Below are 24,214 nucleotides of genomic sequence, written 5' to 3' on the forward strand. Positions count from 1 at the left end.
CGGAGCTGCGGAGGCAGCAACAGACTTAGCCGCCTCCTCGGGGACCGAGCCACCCCTGCGCGGAGCTGCGAACCCGACACGCTTCCCTCCCTGCCGCCGTTCGCACCGCGGCTCCCCGGCGTTTACTGAGAGACATTACAGCCGTGAGCCCAGACACACAAAAGCCACCTTCTCCGCGCCGCCCGCCCTTCGAGGCAGTGGCCAACAAGGGACCCCACCTGAGGGAGGCTCGGCTGCTGAGTTCATTTTGTGTCTGAGCCCTTCGCCCCTCACGGAACTGCTCCCGCCCCCATGGCTCTGATCATGGAACCGGTGAGCAAATGGTCTCCGAGTCAAGTGGTGGACTGGATGAAAGGTAATGCCCACTGCGGAGACCGGAGGAGGCCCCGGGCACAGGGTCCCGCCGCGCGGAGCCCCGCCATCGGGGCTGCAGCCGGCCGACTGCGGTCCGTGCGAGGCGGCGGGGTGCCCCGGGGCGGCGGGGCCTCCGGTCCCCTGGTCCCCTTTTGTCTCCAGCCAGTTGTTCTCCAGCCAAAGGGGCTTGGAGGGGCGGGGAGAGCGCGCGGGGGCGCCCGGCGCGACCCGGTTGAAGGCTAGATAGAAGCCGGACGGCGGAATCCTGCACCTCTTTCTCGCTCTCCTCTGCACCCCCGGGCCAGGAGGACGTGGCGACCCTGGTCTCCCCTTTTAGGGAGGACCCCGGGACCTGCTCTCCTGAGCCCCACTTCTCCGACCCCTTTGTTCCCGGGAACCCTGACGCCCTCTCCGCGGCCGCCCCTCCCAGGTGCCTGTTCCAGCGCCAACTCTCCCCGCAACTTTTAAGCTCAAATAATGGGGTCAGGAGGCGGCCGCCCCCGTCTGGACCCGGGGATCGCCCTGTCTCTCCCAGGCCGCGCTGCGAAGGCTCGGGGAAAGGCGCTGCTTTGGGGAGAGGCAACATGCCTCCCTTGGGACGGCGTCCGCGCTGATGGCTGGGCTCCTCCTGCGCATTCCCCCGTGCTTGCCGCCTCCACTTCAGGTCGGAAGAGACTTCGGACACCACGGCTCTTTATTAGGCTCTCGACGCCGGGTGTAAGGGGATGCGCATCCCCGAACCCCTTCATTTCTTCCATCTTCTTCCCTGGCAATTTCTAATAACCATAGTTAGAGACACTCGCCCTCCTTGTCGCAAACGTGAGCTTTTTCTCTAGTCTCTGGGCTTTCCTGCCTCACTGTCTCCCTCTGTTGTTTGAGTTAAGGGGCTTGTAGAGGAACTCTCCCCGCACGACCACTGCCCCCTCCTCCTCCTTCCATCCCCAGGCCCAACTCTTTCCTAAGGTTTTTGGGAATGCTAAGAGGGGATGTATAGGATGGACTTAAAGATCCCTGGCCACACTTGGGAGATGTTAGAACCCTGCTGGTGGTGGGTCTTGGGCACAGCTCTACGTAGATTAGTCAGGAATGGAAGATTTATTATTTATGAAAATGCCCCTTGGGAAGATGAGGGAGGCCTTTCTTAGGGCTGGCTAAAGAGTCAGACTTTCTAAACCCCCAGGCACTTTAGAATGAAAAGTGGTGATTGGAAGGGATTGTGAGTGAAAGGGAGAAACTATTTTTTCTACTTTTTCCCCATTTTTTTCAGCCTCCTTGCTTATTCTTGTGGATTTCCTTTATCTACTTTGGTTTTCTTCTATCCCCTCCTCATTCACTTTGTTTTTCTTTTCTAATATGTGGAAACTGCTTTGTAACTGCAAAGCACAGTACAGATGTGAGTGAATTGAATTGAAGCAAATTCATTATTTACTGACTGCCCCCCTGTGTGTGGTGCATTGTGCTAAGGTGCCATGGGGGTTATAAAGATGACTAAGACAGAGTCCTGCAGTGGCTCACCTTTTCTGTTTCTTCTTTTTCCACATTTGCTATTGAAATACTGCTTTCCTAGATTCCCACCGATTCCTCCCCCTGACCCCCTCCCAAGATTCTCAGATACAGGCAAACATCTGTCTTTTTGCTTATCAGTCATGGAAGAAGAGCCAAGGCATATGCAGGAAGTGAGATGTTTAATTAAAACCTGTCTTAGTTATCTAGTGCTGCTATGACAGAAATACCACGAGTGGATGGCTTTAACAAAGAGAAATTTATTCTTTCACAGTTTAGGAGGCTAGAAGTCAGAATTCAGGGTGCTGACTCTAGGGGAGGGCCTTCTCTCTCTGTCATCTCTGGGGGAAGGTCCTTGTCTCTTTGAGCTTCTACTCCTGGGTGGATTTTCATGTGGTTTGGCATCTCTTCCCCTATCTCTACTTCTTTTGCTGGCTTGTTTAATCTCTTTTATATCTCAAAAGAGATTGATTTAAAACACACCCTACACTAATTCTTTCATTAACATAACAAAGACAAACCATTCCCAAATGGGATTATGACCACAGGCATAGAGTTTAGGATTTACAACATACATTTTGGAGGGACACAGTTCAATCCATAACAAAACCCTTTCTTTGAATTTATCTAAAAGGTTACTTTAGTTGGAGTCTGTTGCTGAAATACTCAAAGAAAAGCTGTCTTGGCTTCATGGGAGTCAGATTACCTTCAGAGACTAACTACATCTCATCAGTTCCCATGATGCTCCCTGGCAGTGAGTGCTGCATACTTCATCTTCTTCATCTCCTACCCTCCCAGTTACATTCTGCACTTTCCCTTCTCTCAACAGTTTAGGTCTCTGGAAGCTAGTATAACATATGATGCACACGGTTTGACACATTCTTAGTTTTCCAGTACTCTAGTTCTTTAAAAATCTCTCCACCCTAAAATGTAGCTTCTTTGAAGTTGGGCTAACATCTTTAGCTGTGATTTTAAGTAGTTGTTACATTTAAGTTGAGTAACTTGTTTTCATACCTGTTGATGAAGCATTTTAGAGGTATTTAAAAAGATCAGTGAGATAGTAAAAATATAAATTGTGTATCTTTGTACACATAATGTAACTATAGAAGAATAACTGATACAATTATCTGGATATTTCAAGTCCCAAACTGCTTACTGCTGGCATTTCCGTAATAGTCATATAAATTTGATTTGAGATGTTATCAGAAAATAAGATTTAAAAAAATAGTTGGATGAAACATAAACATTTCCTCAGCTTGTAACTTACACTATTAATTTATTTTCCCTCCCTACCCTGTTTCCTAAATACACTTTAACAGAAGACATTTAAAAAACATTTTTCATCCCTTCCTCAGATGCAGTAATGTTTAAAAGTCAACTGTTAATTAGGCTGTAACTCTGGAATGGATAAACCTCATTTAGTGTTGTATAACGTGTAATGTTATAAAGGCAGTACCAAAGAATGAATCAGAGTTTTGAACAACTGCAACATCGTGGGAGTTTTTCAGAGCATGTTCTACCTGATTAACGTGACAGTTTTTTTATCATCCTTAACATTTAAAGCATATAGCGTATGCTTTCAGCTATTCACAATCATAAATTGTTATAACTCTGTTTAGTAAGGTACATGGTTTATTGCTCTATCTAGGGTATTTTTCTCTTCACTGAACAGAAAAGCAACCACTAAGCATATAAGAATAGCATGGCCATATATTTATGATTACAATTTATACAAGTGGTATAGAGACTCAGTCATCAGAGAAGGAATGAAGGGGGAAAAAAGGCAGGCTGACAAGATTATTAAGCTTTGGTAACATACAGTCAAGATTATTTATGAAGGACTATTTATACATTACAATTAGTTTTGATCTATTTTTATTAAAATATATTTGAGGGATTTGCAAATATAAATGTATTTATTAATTACTACTAAAGATATATGAAAACACTTGCATTTTTTTGTTTACCCCCAACTCCAATGTTTGTAAAATCCAATACTCACTGAATTTTCTGTTGAGAGTGAAAATTTGATGTGACACAATGTCAATGTTAATTCTAGTAAATATATGAACTCCTTATAAGTCAGATAAATAGGCAGTTATATCCTTGATTATCCTGATAGTACTTCTGGCTATTTGGAGATACCTTACAGACCTTCAGAATTTAAAAATTAATTTTCTAAAAATTTTGGAGAAAATTAAATACTCATTATTTAGCATTTTGAAACCAATATTCTTCAATTGGAAATTGCATTCAGTCCTTTTGTAGTTTGACAAAATTTTAAAACATAAAACCTTTTCAAAGTAAATAAAAACAAACCAGTTATTAGAAAAAGTCATAGGCAGAAAAGTAGGCCAATAACTAATTTTGGCTCAGTCTGTTAATCTAAAATACATTATTTCTCAGCTCCTATCTGCTCACGTACAGGGTCTGAAAATACTTCATAATCTGCATTTGTTTAAGTCCCCAATTCTTCTCCAATTTTTTTTGCCCACTGAAATATAACGAAAACCTCTGAACACTTTAGGGCCTCTACTGTTAATTTTATTATTAATTTTCCTTGTCCATGTCACATCCAATAACTCCAGTTTTCTTCTTACACCCTTTTCGACTTTGAGACTCATTCGAAATATCCATATGACAAAGTTAAAGTTATTTTCCAGGACCAGGCTTCCTCCATGGCATTCTTCCAATGATTGTTATTTCCTTTCTGGGTCAAATAAAGTGATTATTATTTTCAGAGTCAACCAACAGGCCCCTCTTTGCTAGTGTTCTTATGGTCGCTATGATTAGTTCCAACCAATTTTGCATTATTATGATTCTTAAAATAATCTGAGTCTTTAAGACAGTCTTTTCTCGAACCATCTGAAACTCCTTTCCTATTTCCTGTAAACCATTTTCTATCAGTTTTCTTCAAGAAGCATTCCCTGACTCCTAATTTCTGTCCTGAGATGACTCAGCCATCTTGAGGATTTTAGGTTTAAAAAACAAAGACAAAACCAAGGTTTTGAATAGAACCCTGTAATAGAAGAAATGCAGTGATGAAATAAGGTCTATTCAGTATGAATGTTAAATGCTGTAAAGGAGAATGTATCTGATAGGGCAAAGAAGTTTTGACAGGTATGATGCTCTTTAGTAATTTTTTTTTTCCTTTATAAGACCCAGAGCTGAGGTTGAAATTTATCTTAATTAGAGAAAGGGAAATGTCAAAATTTTGAGTTAAACAGCTTGAGAGATCAGGAATAATTTTCTGGCAGGAACTTAAAAGTATACATTGTAAGGGAAAAAATGTTGAAGTTGAAAATGACCGTATTGATTGTATCACTTCCTTTTTTTCAATTACCAGGTGACTAGATAGTTACCAACAATCAGCTACTTTGGATTTGACATTCTTTGGAACAGAAATTCTTACGATTTTACACAAAGAAGAAATTTACATTCTTGATACATAGAGTTTAGTTCACAAGAAACATTATTTTATTTAGAGCATCATAAATATTGTTTCTTAAGATAACACTCATAATTTAGTGCAGACTAGGAAGAAGGAGTATCTATATTTATGTGGATGTATTCTGGCCTTTAGGTATTATTTACTCAATACTTCTGCATGGAAAATGCTTTAGTGGATTGTTTTAAATACATTAGTCTCTGCTTTGAGGGAATTAACGTCTGTAAGGGACAACATTGACAAGGACAAACCTTTGCCAAGACAAAGAGAGACAGGTACTAACTAGTACATTTGGTAAATTAAAGAACAAGTGCATTATGTATACAGGTATACATACAAGCACTAATGGAAAGAGAAGATGATGTATTTAGTATGGTAGGAAGGGGTGTATAGGGAAGGTAGGGTTTTAGCAACTATTTAAGCTATTTAACTCAGGCATACTCTAAGAGGGATGTATTCTAAATGTAGAGGCACAGCAGGAGACTCTAGAGTTGAGATGGGGTGATTAACCAGAAAAGGGTTGTGTATAGGTTAGTGTGGTTGAAGGTGAGAGGTGGGCAGTGCAGGGAAAGTAAGGGAGGAGCATGAGTAGGTGGCACAAAAGTACAAGAACAAATCTGCATTTCACAAAGGCAATAAAACTCTCATCATGTCCTGAGTTTAAATAAATACCACATTATAAAACTTTGGCTGCCAAAAATAAGCCCACAAAGAATGTGTATTGAATTGGTACAGCTGTTTCAAATCTGTTTCTTAGGAATAATCTGGAAATAATGTTAAAATGAGTTATTTTGATGATTAATTACATCAGTAACATTATGTTGTTGGATATTTAGAATTTTACTGATCCAAATTCTTATATGAAGAATGGAGATAGGATTTTAAATATTAATGATATTCTTAAAGCAGTGATAAATTATCATTTTCATTTATAGCAGAGCAACCTCAGATTAGGGCTTACTTTGTTCTTAATAACTTTTAGCGTTCTATGTGACTCCCCTGTAGCACCCCACACGTAAGGCTTATTGTGAAAGATGAAGTATTAGTTTCTATAAAGAGTACTAGAAGGATAGATCATCTGTACTAATTTCAAAGGAGGGGTGGAGGGTGAATAATTTGATTAAAAATGGAGTCTAAAACTTTTTATTTTTAATGACTGTCATGGTCTAGTGTCTGAAGAACAGCAAGTGTAATCTTCAATACAGGATCATTATGTTGAATAACGTTCAGTGAGTGAATTCACAGTTTTCGTGAATAGCATAGGCCTGTGCTTCTCAAAATGGTACATTTCTCTGGTTGTGGAAGCCAAATGATAAAAGGAAGCCAGAGTTGACTTTGCTACATACTTTCAAACATTATTTTTATATTAAAACAAACATGGATATTATATGCAGAGTGTAGAAACAAAAAATTGGCATGATTTAAAGATGAGACCAGGCTTAATAAGAATTTTAGGCTTGCAGCAGGCTGTTTAAAGCTGCATTCCCCAGACCTCCCAGGGTTATGAGTACACTCAGTTCAGCAATTATGGATACATCGGTGGAAAAGTTTGAAAAGTGGTGGCTGGGTTTAGAAATGGTAAAATTAATGTACTCTGCTTCCTCTTTTTCTCCTGTTGTTGCAAAGGGCAAAATAGCCTTTTTCAGCCAAGGTCATGATAATTATAACGTTTTAATTTTGCTTGTTTGATCTATCCATCAACCTGTAGTCAGGATGAACTTCTTTATTCTCCTCTGATCCTGTCCTCTCCACTTCCCATCCCCTTCAGCTTAAAACAATTTAATGATTTCTTGCTGCTTTTAGAATAAAGATTAAGGTCCTTAACATGGCCTGTAAGACCCTTGAAGATTTGGTTATTGCCTATGTGGTAAGCCTCATTGCTAGGACCAGCTACACTTTCAGTTCTTCATGTTCACTCACCACTGGGCCTTTGTGCTTAATGTGTTCTCTGTTCGATCCAGGGCTCCTGGGATCTTGTTAAAATATTGATTCTGATTCAGTATATCTGACGATAGACATGCAAATTCCCAGCCAGAAGTCGAACCGGAACGAACCGGTTCGAAGCCCTACTTCACTCCTTTCTTCACCCAGTTAACTCCTACTCATCCGTCAGATCTTAAGCCTTCCCAGGAAAGCCTTCCCCAAATCACATCAAATCCTCAGTTATACACTCTCCTAGTACCATGTATATCTCCTTTGTCTCATTTGCCACAGTTTTATTTTTATATTAATTTGTACGGTTATTTGATTGATGTCAACTTCTCAACTAGATTTATGCTTCATGAGGGCAGAAACCTGCCTGCTTTGCATAACAATGCATATGAGTGTCTGGCCCAAAGTAGGTGCTGAAAAAACATTTGTAGAGTGAAGGAATAAATAATTTTATTCACAGATTACTAATGTGTCAGCAAATCTGCTTCCCTTAAATGACAATGCATATAGAGTCCCTTACAATGCTGTAATGGATACTTCAGTGCCAAGTTGTGTATTGTGTGGCAGATTAGAGAACGTAGTTTTTCATAGTTTCATTGGCTCTAGCTACTTCAAAGACCTGTCATGGTTTAGACTCATTTTGTTAAGAAATATTAATAATTTCGATGAATCCATAACACTTCTGTGTTTATGCTATAAATATTACAAATATTTTTCTATAAATAGTATTTGCTAATGTCTCAGGCTGACACAATAGGCAAATACTTATCACTTAAAAATTAAAACATTCCCCTTCTTCTAAGCATTTTTATTCCTTTATTCAAATTTTCTAATGATTCTTTCATTGTGGTATTTTTAAAGGAACTCTATGTATTTTGGAACACATGGCAGAGTGAAATTTATAAAATGCTCAAAGTTTATTCTCTTAGTAAGAAGAAAAGCTCATATAAGAAGTTAAAATGCATTTTTTCTGTTGTGAGAATAAAATATCCCTTATTTGTTAATGAGGAGGATAAAATAGAAAAATAGCCTATTAGCTTAATAAGAACCTTTGTGTTCTTTATTATATTTAATGTTGAATTTGTATTTTTATTGGTAGGAATAAAATTAATATATTTAAGAATGCATCTTAAATGAGCATTTTTTTGTATAATTTTCCACATTCCTCTCTGATTTTAAGAAAATAATTCTAATTTTCTTTAACCAGGTATAAGTTTATTTTGACTAATTTTTGAAGCGCTCTTGTTAAGAACCGATATAGAGGGTTATTGTAAAGCCTATCTTGCTGAGTATCAGGTGCCTCATGAGGATTTTTTCTGAATGACATGCTGCTAGATAATCACCTGGAGCCCTGGTGGCGCAGTGGTTAAGAGCTTGCCTGCTAACTGAGAAAGGTCAGCAGTTCGAATCCGCCAGGCACTCCTTGGAAACCCTACGGGGCAGTTCTGCTCCGTCCTGTAGGGTCGCCGTGAGTCGGAACTGATTTGACGGCACCCAACAACAATACAACAACAGTCACCAGTAGGCAAGTTATAGAGGTTTTTCTAATAAAGCATGCCTTCCTGAAATTTAGCATTGTTAAAATATAACTCTGAATTAGTGAAATTTTAAAGACTTTAACATAGATATGCCAGTCTGTTAACTCTTAGTAAAACAACACCTTCAGGCTTAAGTGTTCTAGCTAGTACTGCAAAACAAGCTGTGCCCTGATTTGAATTATAAGCAACTATTCAACAGGACAGAATTTTTTAAGGGTATATTTAATTTCATGTTCGATCTTAGTGTAAGTGAATATCATTAATTCTAATAGAGGTTTCTGTTATCTTATTCTTCCTCTTGCAATTTCAGGAACAAAAGGGTATGTGGGTACTCACATGAATTCATTGAATTATAAATTTTACTAATGTACAGTAACTGCTGTTTTAGTTTTCTGTGTGTTTATCTATTAAGTATTTTGTCACAATGTAAAATTGGTTTAAAATCAAGATTAAATAAAACAAAAACTTGGCAATGGCATTAATGTTTGATAGTTTGAAATGATAAAAACATTGTTGCATAACTAATATGAAGTATAGAACACATGTCTGTTTTATATTTACTTGACATTAATATTTTTGGAAATTAGTCTTATTAGGTGGGTTGATCATTTTCAGATAAGATAGGAGATAAGAAGAAACCACATTGTTAGTTGCCTTTTAAAATGTTTCCCGATATACTTTTTTTTGTTTGTTTGAACTTTTAATTTTGTTTCAGATGCATCTGCTGTTTTTCAAATGGGCTTGCAACATGTTTTCTCAAGTAATATCTACAACAAATCAGTGCAAGTCTGGTTTATATCCTGGATTTTATTTTTTTCAACTTGTTTACCAAAGATCCTGAAAGAGTCCAGCAAGTTGTTATTTAAGCTTATAAATTTAACTTATTAATAAAAACCTTTAAAATACTGACCTTAAGTAATTATGCTGAATGATTAATTTTTACAACATTAGCTTAATTTTTGTTTTAATTTTGGTATGTTTTATTTATGTCTATGGAAGTTTATTTCATGTACTTTCTTTCTTATTTTTCTTCAAACCATCCACATTATTTTCAAAATGTTTAATAGTTCTTGGGACTTATGATTTTTTTTCCTGCCGGAGCAGAAAATTCATGTTTTAATTTTTGTGTAATTTATTTATATTTTAGTTTTCAAAGCAGACCACTAGGCTATTAAATACATGTAAAAGAGAAAGTGTTTTAGAGTTTTTGCTAACAGTGCTCAAAATAGACATCTAGTCCAGTTGCTAGTTTTCCTCTTGGCCTACCGGAGCCTATGTGGAGACAAAGTTAGATGTGATGTTGAGCCAAACATGGTATGTTTCTTCCACATTTCTCTCCGAAATGGTGCCAGGCTGAGTTTTCTGGCAGTTTCTGTTGGCACCAGTGTTGCATTAAGTCAGTGGCAGAAGGTTTCCTTATCTAGACCAGAGGCTTTCGAATTGATGTTGAATTGCTACACGTAGAGAGAAGTTGGTTCTATGGAGTATTTGGGGTTAGATAATTTTTGTTTCTAGTCTGCATGTATCGTGTAGACATAATGCTTCGAGAGTATTTATGGTGAAAACATACTAATTCAGACCTCATTTATTTGAGATTCTGATAATTTTACTAGGTTCCTATTGAAGTTTATTCTTAATATGTGAAGGAAGAGTTTGCTGAGCAATCTAATAAGGCAAACAAGATTGGAAATAAATTGTTTGACCTGGGAGGATAAAGTGTTTTCAGGTACAATACTTAGCCAGTAGCCATTTTCATACTGAAAAAAGGCTAGTTATAAGTGAATTGTGTTTTTAGTTAGAGTTTCTGTATACTTAACATCTTGAGTTTTGTTTTTTATTTTTATTTTTTCCCAAACATTGTATTATATAGCTTGGTTCTTCCCTTCATTTGCCCAAATTAGAAAGGTCTCAAGTACTTCACATTTATTATTATTTGTAATCCTTAAAAGTGAGATAAAGGACAGTTATTAACACCCTTTTACACAGGTAAGGTACAGAGAAGTTAAACAGTTTAACAGAGATTGTACAACTGTTCAGTAATGTAATTAGATTTGACATCAACTCTTCTTTCCCTACTGGATTGGATCTACACTTTAGTGGGTGAAGGACATAGCTCAAGTTTGTACATAATTATCTTCAGACTTGATTTCTTTTTAAATTTCCAAAATTTTCTATCCTTTACAAATTGACAGCATATAGGATATAGTGTATTGTTAAAAGCACTTTCGAATCAGATGCCTGCGTTTATATCCTGCCTCTGTCACTTCCTAGCTGTATGATTTTAGGCACAGAGAATTTAAGTAACTTGCCCAAGTTTTCACATGTTTATAAAATGGGTATAATAATATTACCTACCTCATACGATATACTAATGCGAACAATGTCTGGTACATAGTAAGTGCATAATAAATATCAGCTTTTTTTTTAAGTTAAGGGTGAGGTTGCATTCTACTGCTAATATTCAGAGGCAGAACTAATAATAGATAATATTTATTGAGTGTTTGCTACATACTGTGTATTGTGTTAGGTGCTTTCCCTACGTTATTTTTAATGCCTACCCTAGCCCTGAAAGGTTTTAATTATCCCTATTTTATATGGGAAGAAGCTTTTGCTTAGAGAGATTAAACATTGAAAGACTTGTCCTGTATACCCAGATATTTATTGATCAAGTGCTCAATAAATATTTTGAGGAGTGAATAAATAGTAAGTGAAAGAAGTAAGATTTGAATTGATTTCTAACTGGTTCCAAAATACATAATATTTCCACATTGCCTTTCTGCCAGCGGTAGATATGACATGAGAGGAATCCTGGGAATACTTTGAAAGATGTGGATGTCCTCTCCGTCAGTCCTCCCTTCTCTAGTATCTGGTAAGGTGGTCTGTGGTTCCTGGGTCTTTTTGGCCTCTATGTGTGTTTGTGGTGTGGTGTTTTTTCTACTTCTCAGAATAGGACTAACCCATTGCCATCAAGTTGATTCCGACTCAAAACAACACTACAGGGCAGAGTAGAACTGCCCCGTAGGGTTTTCAAGACTGTAAATCTTTACAGAAGCCTACTGCCACATCTTTCTCCTGAATTGAACTTTAGCCAGTGGCAAAGATGCCACACGTAACTGTAATCTTGGTAACATCTCTTTTATTTGGAAGTGAACCCCAGGAGTTTGATGCTCACTTCTGCTGAGTCTGGACCTAAGCAAAAGACCACTGCTACTACCAGCCCAGTGCTGAGCAGATGTTTTGTTCTCAAAGGATTGTTAATAAAAGTATCACTGTACGTGGTGCATAATAATAAATATCCGTAAGCAGCTTCATATTTGGCCAGAAATAATGGCTACTGTTATATTATTTTGTTCAGATTTACTCAGCAGTGGTAAGCATTGTCATCTGCATTTCATTAGTGTTTCATTGAACAGCAGACTTTTTCCAGTGCATTTCTGTATCTTTGAAATGCTTACCTACCTACCAAATGTTCATTGGTCCCTCAAAATAGTTTTGTTTGGAAACTATTATTATAGACCATATTGCTTCATGATCAAATATTGAATCACTAAAGGAACTTAATTAAGTACTAGAGAAAATTAATCATAATCAGTCAAAAAACAATTGCAAAATAAATATAAAATATGGAGTGGTCAGGTTGAGCCAGAGATGTTTGATCAGTTGAGTACCTGTAAAATGGCAATGAAAGGTACATTCCATCTACATTATATTTTAAAATTATATCCATGCTTTTCTGTATGTATCTAAAATATATATTCTAGTATGTATTTACGAACTTAAAGTAGGATTTGTTCAGACTGAAAAAATAAATATGGCATCTTCAATTTCTCCTTGTTTTCCTTTAATAAAATTGAGGTTTGTTTGCTTTAGACTGGATGCTTTTTTTAAAAAAAAAAGTGAAATTTTTTCATTATTCTTTACTTGTGGAGCAAATTGTTTGAAATCTCTCTCACTTTTTATGAAAGCCACCACAATACCCAGGACAATAGACACTTAAAACGATAACAACAACTGTGAACTGTGGTAATTACCAACTATTTTGAAATTGCCCTAGCTTTGTCCGTTTGATTATGTAAAGCACTGTTTCTCTCCTAAAGTGCTAATTCTTTTAAAATTCATATGAAATAAATTTTATTTTGTTTTGGCCATATTTTTGAGAATTTCATCACTTTCATTAAAATAATTGTTGATATTCTATGTTAATAAGCAGTCTGGTAAGAGATAAACTTTCAAATATGGTAACACAGTGAATCTCCATCTACATTAATTTTAAAGTTGTGCCTAATTTAACGTTTAAGGTAATGGTTTCTTATGTCTGAGAATTTCTTTTTTAAACGAGACTGCCTTGCCAGCTTACTTGTATATTTGTACTGGAAATCAGCACACACTCACAGAAAATAATTACAGCAGACTAATAGCTAATGAGCTACTGATTTTTCCCCCCATTGACACACCAATAATGAGGTCATAAAAATTGAAGGCTCATATGTATCTCTAAAAAAGGACTTAAAAAATATATATATGTATATATTACACAATATAGATTACACATATACACACACAGCTACAACACTATTGTCACACCAAAAATCATTCCTAGTATCATCAAATATTTAATTGGTGTTCAAATTTCTAGCTTCATAAATGACATACACATTTTTACAGTTTTTCTTTCTTTAATCAGGATCCAAATAAGGCCCACACAGTATAGTCTATCTTATTCTTTTTCTGTACATCAATCCTTTTGGACCTTCAATACCCCCTTTATATAATAGACATTATATAATTTGTCCTGCAATAAAATTCATAGATAATATAATCTACCTACTCACATAATTTTTAAAAATTTAGTGTAATGCCCATATTGTAATAACAAGGAAAAATAAAATAATTCATAATAAGATGGGTTCTATATATAAGTGCTCACTATGGCTATACTGGAAGAAAAAAATTGATGTTCTGGCCTACTTATAATGAACATATCTGGATGTAAGACACATAATAAGATCAGAAGTCATCCCATATAATAAATACAAGAAAATGGAAGAGCAGCTGAACTGATAAGACACTGGAATAAAAATGAATATTGGGAGGAATAATAACAGGCCAGACTCATTTGATGTGTCCTTATAAATCCTGTTGAGCATTTAAAAGTCATGTGGGAAAGAACCATAGCCCGCTGGAGAAATGTCAGATTCTAGGGCTGGGGCAAGGAAAATACAAGATGAGCCTGGAGCATCTTGTAGTGCCAGAAAATTTAAGGACATTTTACAAAATACCTGACCACCCAAACCAAACCCATTGCTGTCGAGCTGATTCTGACTCAGAGAGACCAGTACTCCTCAAAACTGTCAAAATCATCAAAAACAAGGAAAATCTGAGAAACTGCCACAGACTAGTGGAGGCTACAGAGACAGGATGAATAATTGTATTGGGTGTCCTAGATGGAATCTTGGAAACAGAAAAAGGACATTAGGAAAAAATGAGTGAAATTCAATAAAAGTGAGTTTAGTTAATAGTAATATACCAGTGTTGGTTCCTTAGTTGTGACAAATGTACTATAGAAATGTAAGTTGTTAATAGGGGCAAATGCAGCTTTTCTGTAGATCTAAAACTATTTTGAAGTAAAAATTTTATTTAAATAAAAAGAGTTTAATTTACTTTCAAATTTTGTAATTCTAAAAGATAAACAGTACCTCATATGTGAAATCACTTTGGTTTGTCTCTCTGGAAGTATTAATAATAAACTTTCAAATGCAAACAAAGTCATGTGGAACATAGGCAGTTCTTCAGTGTGTGGGACTGTTGCATACATTGATATGGCAATCATTGAGTAATCCAATCATTGTGAGATCCAAAAACAATGCTCCTAAGAGGCAGTACTGACCCTCTGACCTCTTATCTCCTGTATAAACCTCATGCTTTTCCACACGTGAAAAAAAGTTTTCTTGAATGAATGTTATACCTGCTTTCCATCCTACTGAAATTAATCTTCTACCTGATTAGCACTCAACCTTTTGCTAATCAGAAAGCCTTTAAGAAATGGAAACTTAATGTGCATGGATAGGATAAAGATCTCCTTATTTTACATCAATGTGAACAAATTTGCAGTATCTCTTGAGCAGAAGAGTGTGCTATTCTAAACCTTTTAATTGTAGTTTATGTTTTCTGCAGACACTTTGTATCTTTGTTAAACAAGGCATGAAAAATTTTGAGCAAATAAATGTGGTTTGTAATACTTGATTTTCAGTGGAATGTTTAAATATGTGTATAAATATGCATGCACATTTACTTATGGAAGATATTTGCCTAGGGTAGATAGGCTGAAATTGAACATAACTAAAGGAACTTTTCAGATTGCTCTTCTGCAATGAAGTCAACTTTTTTTTTTTTTTTTTGCTTTTGTCATTAAATATAACACCCATTTTCATTGTACAATGGGCCAGGTAGTGTGTTTTGTAGCTGAGTTTGAGTCTGAGGGTAGTTCTAACATAAAATCTCCTTTGGACCCATCTCTAAGAAATTCCATTAGATTTCACGACAGAACTACTTTAATACTTGCACTTAGTTCCTATGTCTTTTTGGTTAAGATCTTCCTTGTTTTTTTGTTTCCTGATGTAAAAATTCTTAAAAGAATAGGGTCTGGTAGTAAGTTGATAAACTGTGACTGACAGTTTAATGTATTAATCTGATACTTTTTTCTTCTCCCCGCAATACATTGAGATGTAGTAATAGTCACAATTTCAACCTACTTGATTCTTTGTTATTAATTCACCTCTGTAAACGTGTAAGTAAAGTCCTGCTGATGTTGTTGATGTGAATGTTTTAGCATTCTCTCCCTGGTTTGTTGCTAAATGTCTTTTTCTGCCTTTATGCTCTGTGAATACCAGGCTAGATATGCATTAATGTGCTCTCTGTGAAATGCTTTTGCTTTTTGTACAGAGTATTTTTGTTATGATCACAGGAATGAAGGAGAGTTTTGTTTGTCTGCTTTGTTTTGTTTTATTAAGATATAAATGTTTTGCAGTTACAGAAACCTTCAAAAAACAACCTGTGTAAATTACATATTAAAGAACAAAAGTTTGAAGTTATCATTGAATATGTGACTGGAAAGGATGGTTTGACTTTCCAAGATTCTCCAGTGTCTTAAAACTTTAGAATCTATCCCAGGGTAGGTGGGCAACATTTAGATTGAAGTTGTTTTCAAAACGTTCCAATAATACTTTTCATAACAAATTACACATATTTACGATGACATGTTATTGCATTAATACAGTCTTACAATAACTAAAAACAGAATGATTTGCATGACTTATGAAATACAAATGGTGAGAAGTAGACTTGGAAGCTTTTTCAGGGTGCAGATGGACACGAGTTCTTCAGTGAAGCTAATTAAGAGTAATCATTGTGTAGTAACCACTGCCTGTAGTCTGCCATGAATTTAGTATTCTACTTTCCCAAATGAAAATGCCAGATGATGCCTTTCAAGGCTGCTGAAAACATCTTTATTACCCGTGGCCATGCCAGAAGACTCACTCCTTTCCTAACCCTCTCTTCTTCTGTCTCTGCGTTTCATACAGATGAATAAAACAAACAGTTAAAGACACAAATATCTAGTAGGAAGCACTGTATGTAGAAGACAGTACAAATTATTTGTAGTATTGAGTTGTGATTGGAAGTATCTCCAGTTATGGTCCAACCCAAGTCCTGTCCTGTATGCCATGTGTGTTTAACCCATCTCTTTACTTCCCAAGCCCTTGATTTCTTTATCTGAAAATGTACTTTATAGGGAATACTGAGGAATAATTAGTCACTATGTAGTCCAGGCAGGAATAAAGTAACATTTCGATACTGGCAAAAAATAATCTAAATACTGTAACAGGATTTTAAAATCGACCTTTATGGAAAATAGATTTTTAAATATTCCAATTTAGAAATAAAATTACTGGAGTAATTTACATGTTTGCCTTAAGTTATTGGGTAGGTACCATGGAGTCGGTTCCGACTCACAGGGACGCTATGTACAACAGAACAAAACACTGCCCGGTCCTGCGCCATCCTCAAATTGTTGCTATGTTTGAGCCCATGGTTGCAGCCACTGTGTCAGTCCATCTCGTTGAGGGTCTTCCTCTTTTACGCTGACTCTCTCCTTTACCAAGCATGATGTCCTTCTCCAGGGACTGGTCCCTCTTGACAGCATGTCCAAAGTATGTGAGACATAGTTTCACCATCCTTGCTTCTAAGGAGCATTCGGTTGTACTTCTTCCAAGACAGATTGTTTGTTCTTTTGTCAGTCCATGGTATATCAAGTTTGCCTTAAGAATGGAGTGCAAAGAAGATTATACTGATTTTAAAATGTATTTGGGGAATGGATTTCAGGTGGCTGGCTCTCGGGAACTCTTTCCCTCTTACTAGCTTCTGTCTTTCACGGACAGGTAGCTACTTCTGTCTAACAGCTTTATTGAATTATTTCTCTCCAGATCATTTTTTCTTATTTGAGTCACATGATCACTTAAGTAATTCAGTCTAATTATTAGAATAGTATCTGCCACTCATCCTGCCAGGGAACAAAAGTCCTAAGGCATTTCTGTTGATGGCTCTGCCATCCCTGGTTAAGTCTGAATGAGTGAGTATAAGCCTCATCTCAGGCATAGATCCTGGATATCATGGCTCCCCAGTACTTCTCAGCATTATTTTATCAAAAGGTTCATGGTCATTGAACTTTTATTTCTCAGACCAGAAAATTGGAATGTAAGAGTTTTCTCATCACAGGTGTATACATGGTGATCTAAATTATTATTAAACACCAAATCTGCAACAAAATGACAGTCACTTATCAGCACTAGTGCTTCATTTAAGTGATAAGAATGTATTGACTTTTCATAAGGAAAAACAGTCAATTGTCAAAAACAAATGAACCAATTCATTTGAGATTGGGTCACTGAAAACAAGGGAGAATCACTGGCAAAACAATGCCTTTTCTCATTCATGTGTCACAAGTGGTATTTGAGTTGAGGGCAATTTTAGAAGCATTAAGACTACAGATTAGTTCCCATGTTATATAGAATGTTTGTTGGAAAGTGTACCTTCCCAGTGCTAGTATGCTGGCCTTTTTTTTGAAAAAATATTACCAGTAGTTTTCTTTTTCTTAAATTTCATATATTAGCCTGCATTTGTGTTTTCCTTAGAAAAATGCTCTATATATTTAACATTGATACATCTTGTGTAAATGATGTCAACTTACATATGAAATTTAGTTTAGTGGAATTTTTAAAATATTGAAATTGATATTAACCTCCTTTTAATCAGTAGGAGTCCATGGGTGGCACAAACAGTTAAGTACTTGGCTTCTAACCGAAACGTTGGAAGTTTGAATCTACCCGGAGGCACCTCAGAAGAAAGGCTTGGCAATCTACTTCTGAAAGATGACAGCCGTTGAAAACCCTATGGAGCACAGTTATACTGTGAAACACATGAGGTCACCATAAGTTGGAATCAACTCAATGGCAACTGGCTTGGTTTTTTGGTTTCAGTCAGTATAACAGTGTAACACTGTTGATTTTAAAGTTTTTGAGAAATAGCTTTCACCATGATTTGTTGTTGTTGCTACTTCAGTCTTTTTGATACTGATGTTTCTATATGACTGTGGACAAAAATATGCCAGATTTTATATTTTCATTCAAACTTTTTAGACCAGTTTTTTTTTTCTTTTTGGTTAGTCCTGAGCTATTCATAACTCATTTTATAAACCATACAAGTTTTAAAGTAAATGAATACCTTTTAAAAAATGAGATTGTGTTGTTGAGGCAGGTCTACTTTTGTCAATTGGGGTTACCTCCCATTGCTGTCAAGTTGATTCTCACTCATGGTTACCCAGGGTAAATAATTTGAATTTCTGGTTTCTTTTTCCCTAAAAGAATATTGAATCATATGGTCTCCTTTAAAACTCTTAAGATTCTGTGATTCTAAGCTTTTGAATGCATTCCTTTATTGGTTTAGAAGCAATGAATGATGAGTATGCTTGATTTTCCCTAAGTCTACTTTCATCACCTCTAGTGACAATTGGAGGAGTCCCTGGGTGGTGTAAACAGTTAACACACTCACAACTAACTGAAAGGTTGGCGGTGTGAGTCCACCCAGAGGCACCTGCACGAAAGGCCTGGTGATCTACTTCTAAAAAATCAGTCATTGAAAACCCTATGGAGCACAGTTCTACTGTTACACACGTGGAGTCACTATGACTCAAAAATGACTCCACAGCTACTGGTTTAGTGACAATTGGACCTTCTGAATTTTTAGAATATTTATCTTTATTCAAGCCAGTAATTAAATACCCAGCACAAAACTGCATGTGCTTTTCACAGATTTGTAATAAAAACAGAAGGTTTATTTTTGATGTTTTAGGTGGATCTGAAATCCCTAGGTCTAAGCCACTAGTGTCAGTTTATCTTTACTAATTCTGGTTGACGAATTTCTAAGATACTAGGATACTAGGTTACAAATTTCTCCCCTTTTCCTTTTTCTATAATCTTTCACCACCCAAAACTGTAACTGTTATAGGTTAGCAAGAAGGCCTTTGAGCAGATACCTTCTAGTCCCTTGGATAGTTTAATGTTTTACTCTGTCTCTTTCTCTACCTAACCCTTAATAGTATCCCTCCAAAATTTTCAGGTGGCTGAAAATCCTGCTGTATAAAAACAAAAACTTGAATTACAAATACACTGACAAAACAAAGGAAAATACAAATTAGAATGCATGGTGCAAGCAAGGTGATATAAAGTATATAAAAATAATATTTTTGTTTTTGGTGTTCATTTTAAAATCATACTTTTAAAATCACGGTCTGTGTAATACAATAGTTCTGTAAATTATTTTTAGATATATAGTTTGTATTATGCATGTAGTATAAGTACTTGGTAAATTCTTAGCAAACTTTGTAGCTATTTTTGTAAACTTTTAATATGCATGGTTTAATTATTCTTGATAGGCAAATTTGAAACACAAACTCAAATACAGTTCTCATGTGTGTTATTGAAACACATCATTAGTTAAAACAGTTTGTAACATTTCCTTTTAAAAAACATAATTTCTGTAGACACTGACACTCTTCTTCTCTGTACAATCTATGAGATGAATTGATGGAAAGTTAGAACCAAAAAGAACTTTTAGAAATCTCTTGGTCCTGGGTCATATTATATGTAAGGAACTGAGCTCAGGGAGATTAAAGGACTTGTCTACATTACATATCTTTCTAGTATGACAAAGAACCCAATATATGAACACTCAGAAATACTATGTTCCATAGATCTTTTCATTGTTACGAGGATATCTCTGCTAGGAACAAAAGAGAACAAATTGATCACTAGTGTCAAGGCTAGAGCACGTCTTGATTAATACGTGCAACAAGCCTACTTCATAGAATAATCCCCTCATTAAGAATGTTTGCTTTAGATTTCATTATACCATAATCAAATGTAAGATTCTGAGAATGCCAGACCCATTTATAGAGAGTTAAAATGCTATTAACTGCTGGATGGTCTTCTAATCTGTGTGTGTTATGACTCAGTGATTTAAAATCTCATTTTCTAAAGCTTTGCAGATTGTTAGTACAGTCCAGTGCAACAGATTAAACACAAATCCGAACACACAGTACCTTTTGAGGTCCATTTAGAACTGAATAAGTAGTTTGTTATGCTGAATAATTTAGTATAATTTACTTAATTTCTGGTTTTAATTATGAACAATATGCATGTCCCTGAAACTATAAATGTAGAATAATTGTTGATACTAAATTCCTTAACTGTCTGTAAGGAACTCATTCATGCTATTGTAATTAATGTGTTAGAACAAATCGATCCCTACCAAATACAAATAGCTGTCTTTGTAACGTAAAAAAGTGTACTGAAACATCAAGGCTACTGGATTGTTTTAAACTTTGTTCAAAGAGCTTACTTCCTGTGATGTCCTCTTTTGTACCTATTTTAGATAATGCTTCCTTCTATGTAGTAAATTTTGCATCATTTATACTGTTTTCATTCTTCTCTCTTTCCGACATCCCTATTTATGTCCCAGTGTTAGTTGAAGCCTCAAGAGTTGGACTCTCTGGATTCAAAGAATATTTATTTATTTAAAATCTAGAGAAACTATATCAGTGTGACATCTGCATTTATTTATCAGTAATTTGCTAAAGTATGTAAATTACATGGCCATAGTGATATTTCTGGTAATTATTTTTTGATAAATGTTTGGATGCAAATAGGGAGAAATCACTACCCGAAAGTATTTTTAAAATGGAAACAAATATATTAATAGATTTTACCAGTTTAAAATGTATGTAGGCCTCTTGTTTTATTTGTGCTGTCCAGTATCAAAGGACATGTTTTAGTGTTCAATAACTAAATGAAAATGGAAAGTACTCTTTGTTTCACCATTGAAATGCCATTGTATGTTTTCTATTCTAAACTTCTTTCTAATGGCATTTACTGTCCTTTAGGAGCTACTTTCTTTTGCATGTTAATTTTTAGGTATTGCATTTTTCAAGATTTGTCATCCTTTTAAGAAAGGCAAAATTATATAACTTAAGCACTTGAGAATAAACTGGCATTGTGCACATTTCTTGATAGCTTTTGCCAGAGATGGAATAATAATAACACTTCCCCTGCCACCACAAGAAATGTGGTCACCTAGGACAGCACTGAATCATACTTCTGGGGCCAGTAGGAAAAGTTCGCATCATTGGCAGCCACCTGGGTTCTTCGTGTACCATGACAAATGGCAAACTGGCACATGGTGCAGCTGAAACATTTCTCAAATGTCTAAGTCCAAGGAAAAATAATGTTAAAGAATGTAAAAACTGACTGAAATCTATGACTTATGTCAAACCAGCAGCTCTGAATTCTTAGTTATGCTTGTTTCATAAATTTATAATTGTGTTTAATTTATAATTTAACTTAATATGCTAAAACTAAAGCACCTTGTACAGTAAAGATCTCAAGAATTGAGTCTTGTTCATATTCTTTTTTTAATATGTTAACCAGTCTCAACAACCCAGGCAACATTGAAATATGACCCCTGATGTTTTTTTCCTATCTGTCTGTAGATATACAGCCATTAATTTAACATAGATATTTGCTGGACTCCTAATGTATATGTGTGTCTAAAGTATTTATGCATTTATGTAGAACAATACAATATTAGAAAACTTACATGATTGCCCTTGATAAATATCAGTAGAATTTGGAGCTAGAGAAACTTAGAGCATAAATGCTATTTTAAGAGTGTTTTATTAATATGGTTATCTATGTCAATACAGTTAAAATAAACATCTTATCAAAACAAAACCTTAAAGAGAATGGCTTCTTTTTGAAGGTCCATTCTCATGTTAGACCTTCTGTTGTTGTTGTTGTTAGGTGTGGTCAAGTCAGCTCTGACTCATAGTGACATTATGTATACCAGAACAAAACGTTCCCTTTACCTGCGCCATTCCATTCTCACAGTCCTTGCTATGTTTGAGCCCATTGTTGCAGCCACTGTGTCAATCCATCTCACTGAGGGTCTCCTTCTTTTTACTGACCCTCTTCTTTACCAAGGATGATGTCCTGCTTCAGGGACTGGTCCCTCCTGATGACATGTCCACAGTAAATGAGATGAAATCTCACCATCCTCACTTCTAAGGAGCATTCTGGCTGTACTTCATTCAAGACAGATTTGTTCGTTCTTCTGGCAGTCCATGGTATATTCAATATTCTTCACCAGCACCACAATTCAGAGGTGTCAGTTCTTCTTCGGTCTTCCTTATTCATCGTCCAGTTTTCACATGCATATGAGGCGATTGAAAACACCATGGCTTGGGTCAGGTGCACCTTAGTCTTCAAGGTGACAGCAGTTCTTCTTATACCATAATATGTGTGTGTGTGTATACTTTTATGTGAAAGTTAATTGTGTATCCTTCAAATGAGAGAAAATTTCTTTTAGAGACATTTTCCCCGTTTGTAGTCTTACTTGAAACACATGATTTGCTAATTATAACAGAGCTAATTGCATATGTTTGGGTAACATTTTAATTTGTATGTGGGTTGTTTAGTTTTTTATGGTAAAATATAATGTGTTGCTACATAGTTAGGTATTTTTAAAAGTTGCGCTAATCATTGAAGTCTACCATAAAAACCTTTTAAACCCGTTGCTGTCAAGTCGATTCCGTCTCATAGAGACCCTATAGGACAGAGTAGAACTGCCCCATAGGGTTTCCAAGGCTGTAAAGTTTACGGAAGCAGACTACCACATCTTTCTCCTGCAGAACCGCTGGTGAGTTCAAACCACTGACCTTTTGGTTAGCGGCTGAGCACTTTAGCCACTGTGCCACCAAGGTTCCTTAAAAATTTATTCTTTTCCTTAGGTTATCAGAATGTGCCCATTCTAATTCTGAGTTTTGTCAGAATTTTTAGTATTTTTTAATCACATTAGCTTGTACTCCTGAATAACAGACCTGTATGCCTGTCCACCATTACCACTGTGCAACTTTACTACCTCGAGCATAAGTAGTTACCATATTATAGTGGGAAGAGTGGGACTTTGAAGCCAAATACACCTAGATTTGAATTCCAGCTTTGCTAATTATTGGCTGTATGAATTTGGGCAAATAGTAACCTCTTTGAGTTTCAGTTTTCTCATTCTTAAAATGAGGAAATAATAGAACCTTAACTCAAGGAGTATCGAGGTTTAAATGAAGTAATATGTAAAAGACATACAAAAGTCACTGGCACTTAGTAAGTTTTAGCTAAATGTTGGCTGTTGTTACTATTGATTGTTATTACCACCACCACCACCTCCTATGAAGGAGGGTTGTATTCAGGGAGTGATAATGTATGCAAAGATCATAGTAGAAGCTAGAAAAATATTGGTCATTATTATTGTTACCACCAGGTGTCATGTCAGTAGCCTACAATCAATACATTTCTGTAATTGAAGCTGAATATAAATACTTAGGTATTTTTTCAGCCATTTCAATTTGACTTCAATAAAATTACATAATGAAATTGGAGAAAAATAAAAGATTACTGAGAAAAAGAAAATAAATGTAAAGAGTCTATAAGCACTTCATTCTACATGAGTCAAAAGTAAGACTTTTTTCAAGAATGGACCGCTGAACTCAGCATGGCCTATGCATAGAAAAATTTCCAATTATGTGGCTCATGCCTTAATATACATGCATAACCCTGTTCTAACCATTAAAGAAAAGTCATACTTCCAAACCCAAAGGGGTCTACATAAATGGAAAAACATACCATGCTCATGGATAGGCAGACTCAACATTGTGAAAATGACAGTTCTACCCAAAGCAATTTACAAATACAAGGCAATCCCGATCCAAATACCAACAACATTCTTCAAAGAGATGGAAAAACTAATCATTAACTTTATATGGAAAGGGAAGAAGCCC

The 24,214-nt window shown here is 36.0% G+C and overlaps 1 protein-coding gene across 5 annotated transcripts in view; it reads left to right on the forward strand.

Annotated features, from left to right (window-relative positions):
* Positions 1 to 261: 261 nt before the first annotated feature.
* CNKSR2 (connector enhancer of kinase suppressor of Ras 2) overlaps positions 262 to 24,214 on the forward strand; it is a 281,133-nt gene continuing 257,180 nt past the window's right edge. For 2 of the 5 annotated variants that reach the window (XM_004382841.1, XM_004382843.1), the window contains exon 1: positions 262 to 355. In XM_004382841.1, the coding sequence (XP_004382898.1) occupies positions 292 to 355 (64 nt within the window). In that variant the 5' untranslated portion in view covers positions 262 to 291. The remainder of the gene's footprint in view (positions 356 to 24,214) is intronic. The other 3 variants (XM_023737286.1, XM_023737287.1, XM_004382842.1) reach the window with 2 other exon arrangements.

The sequence above is a fragment of the Trichechus manatus genome, unplaced genomic scaffold, assembly GCF_000243295.1.
Source record: "Trichechus manatus latirostris isolate Lorelei unplaced genomic scaffold, TriManLat1.0 scaffold00100, whole genome shotgun sequence".
NCBI classification, from domain to species: Eukaryota; Metazoa; Chordata; class Mammalia; order Sirenia; family Trichechidae; genus Trichechus; species Trichechus manatus.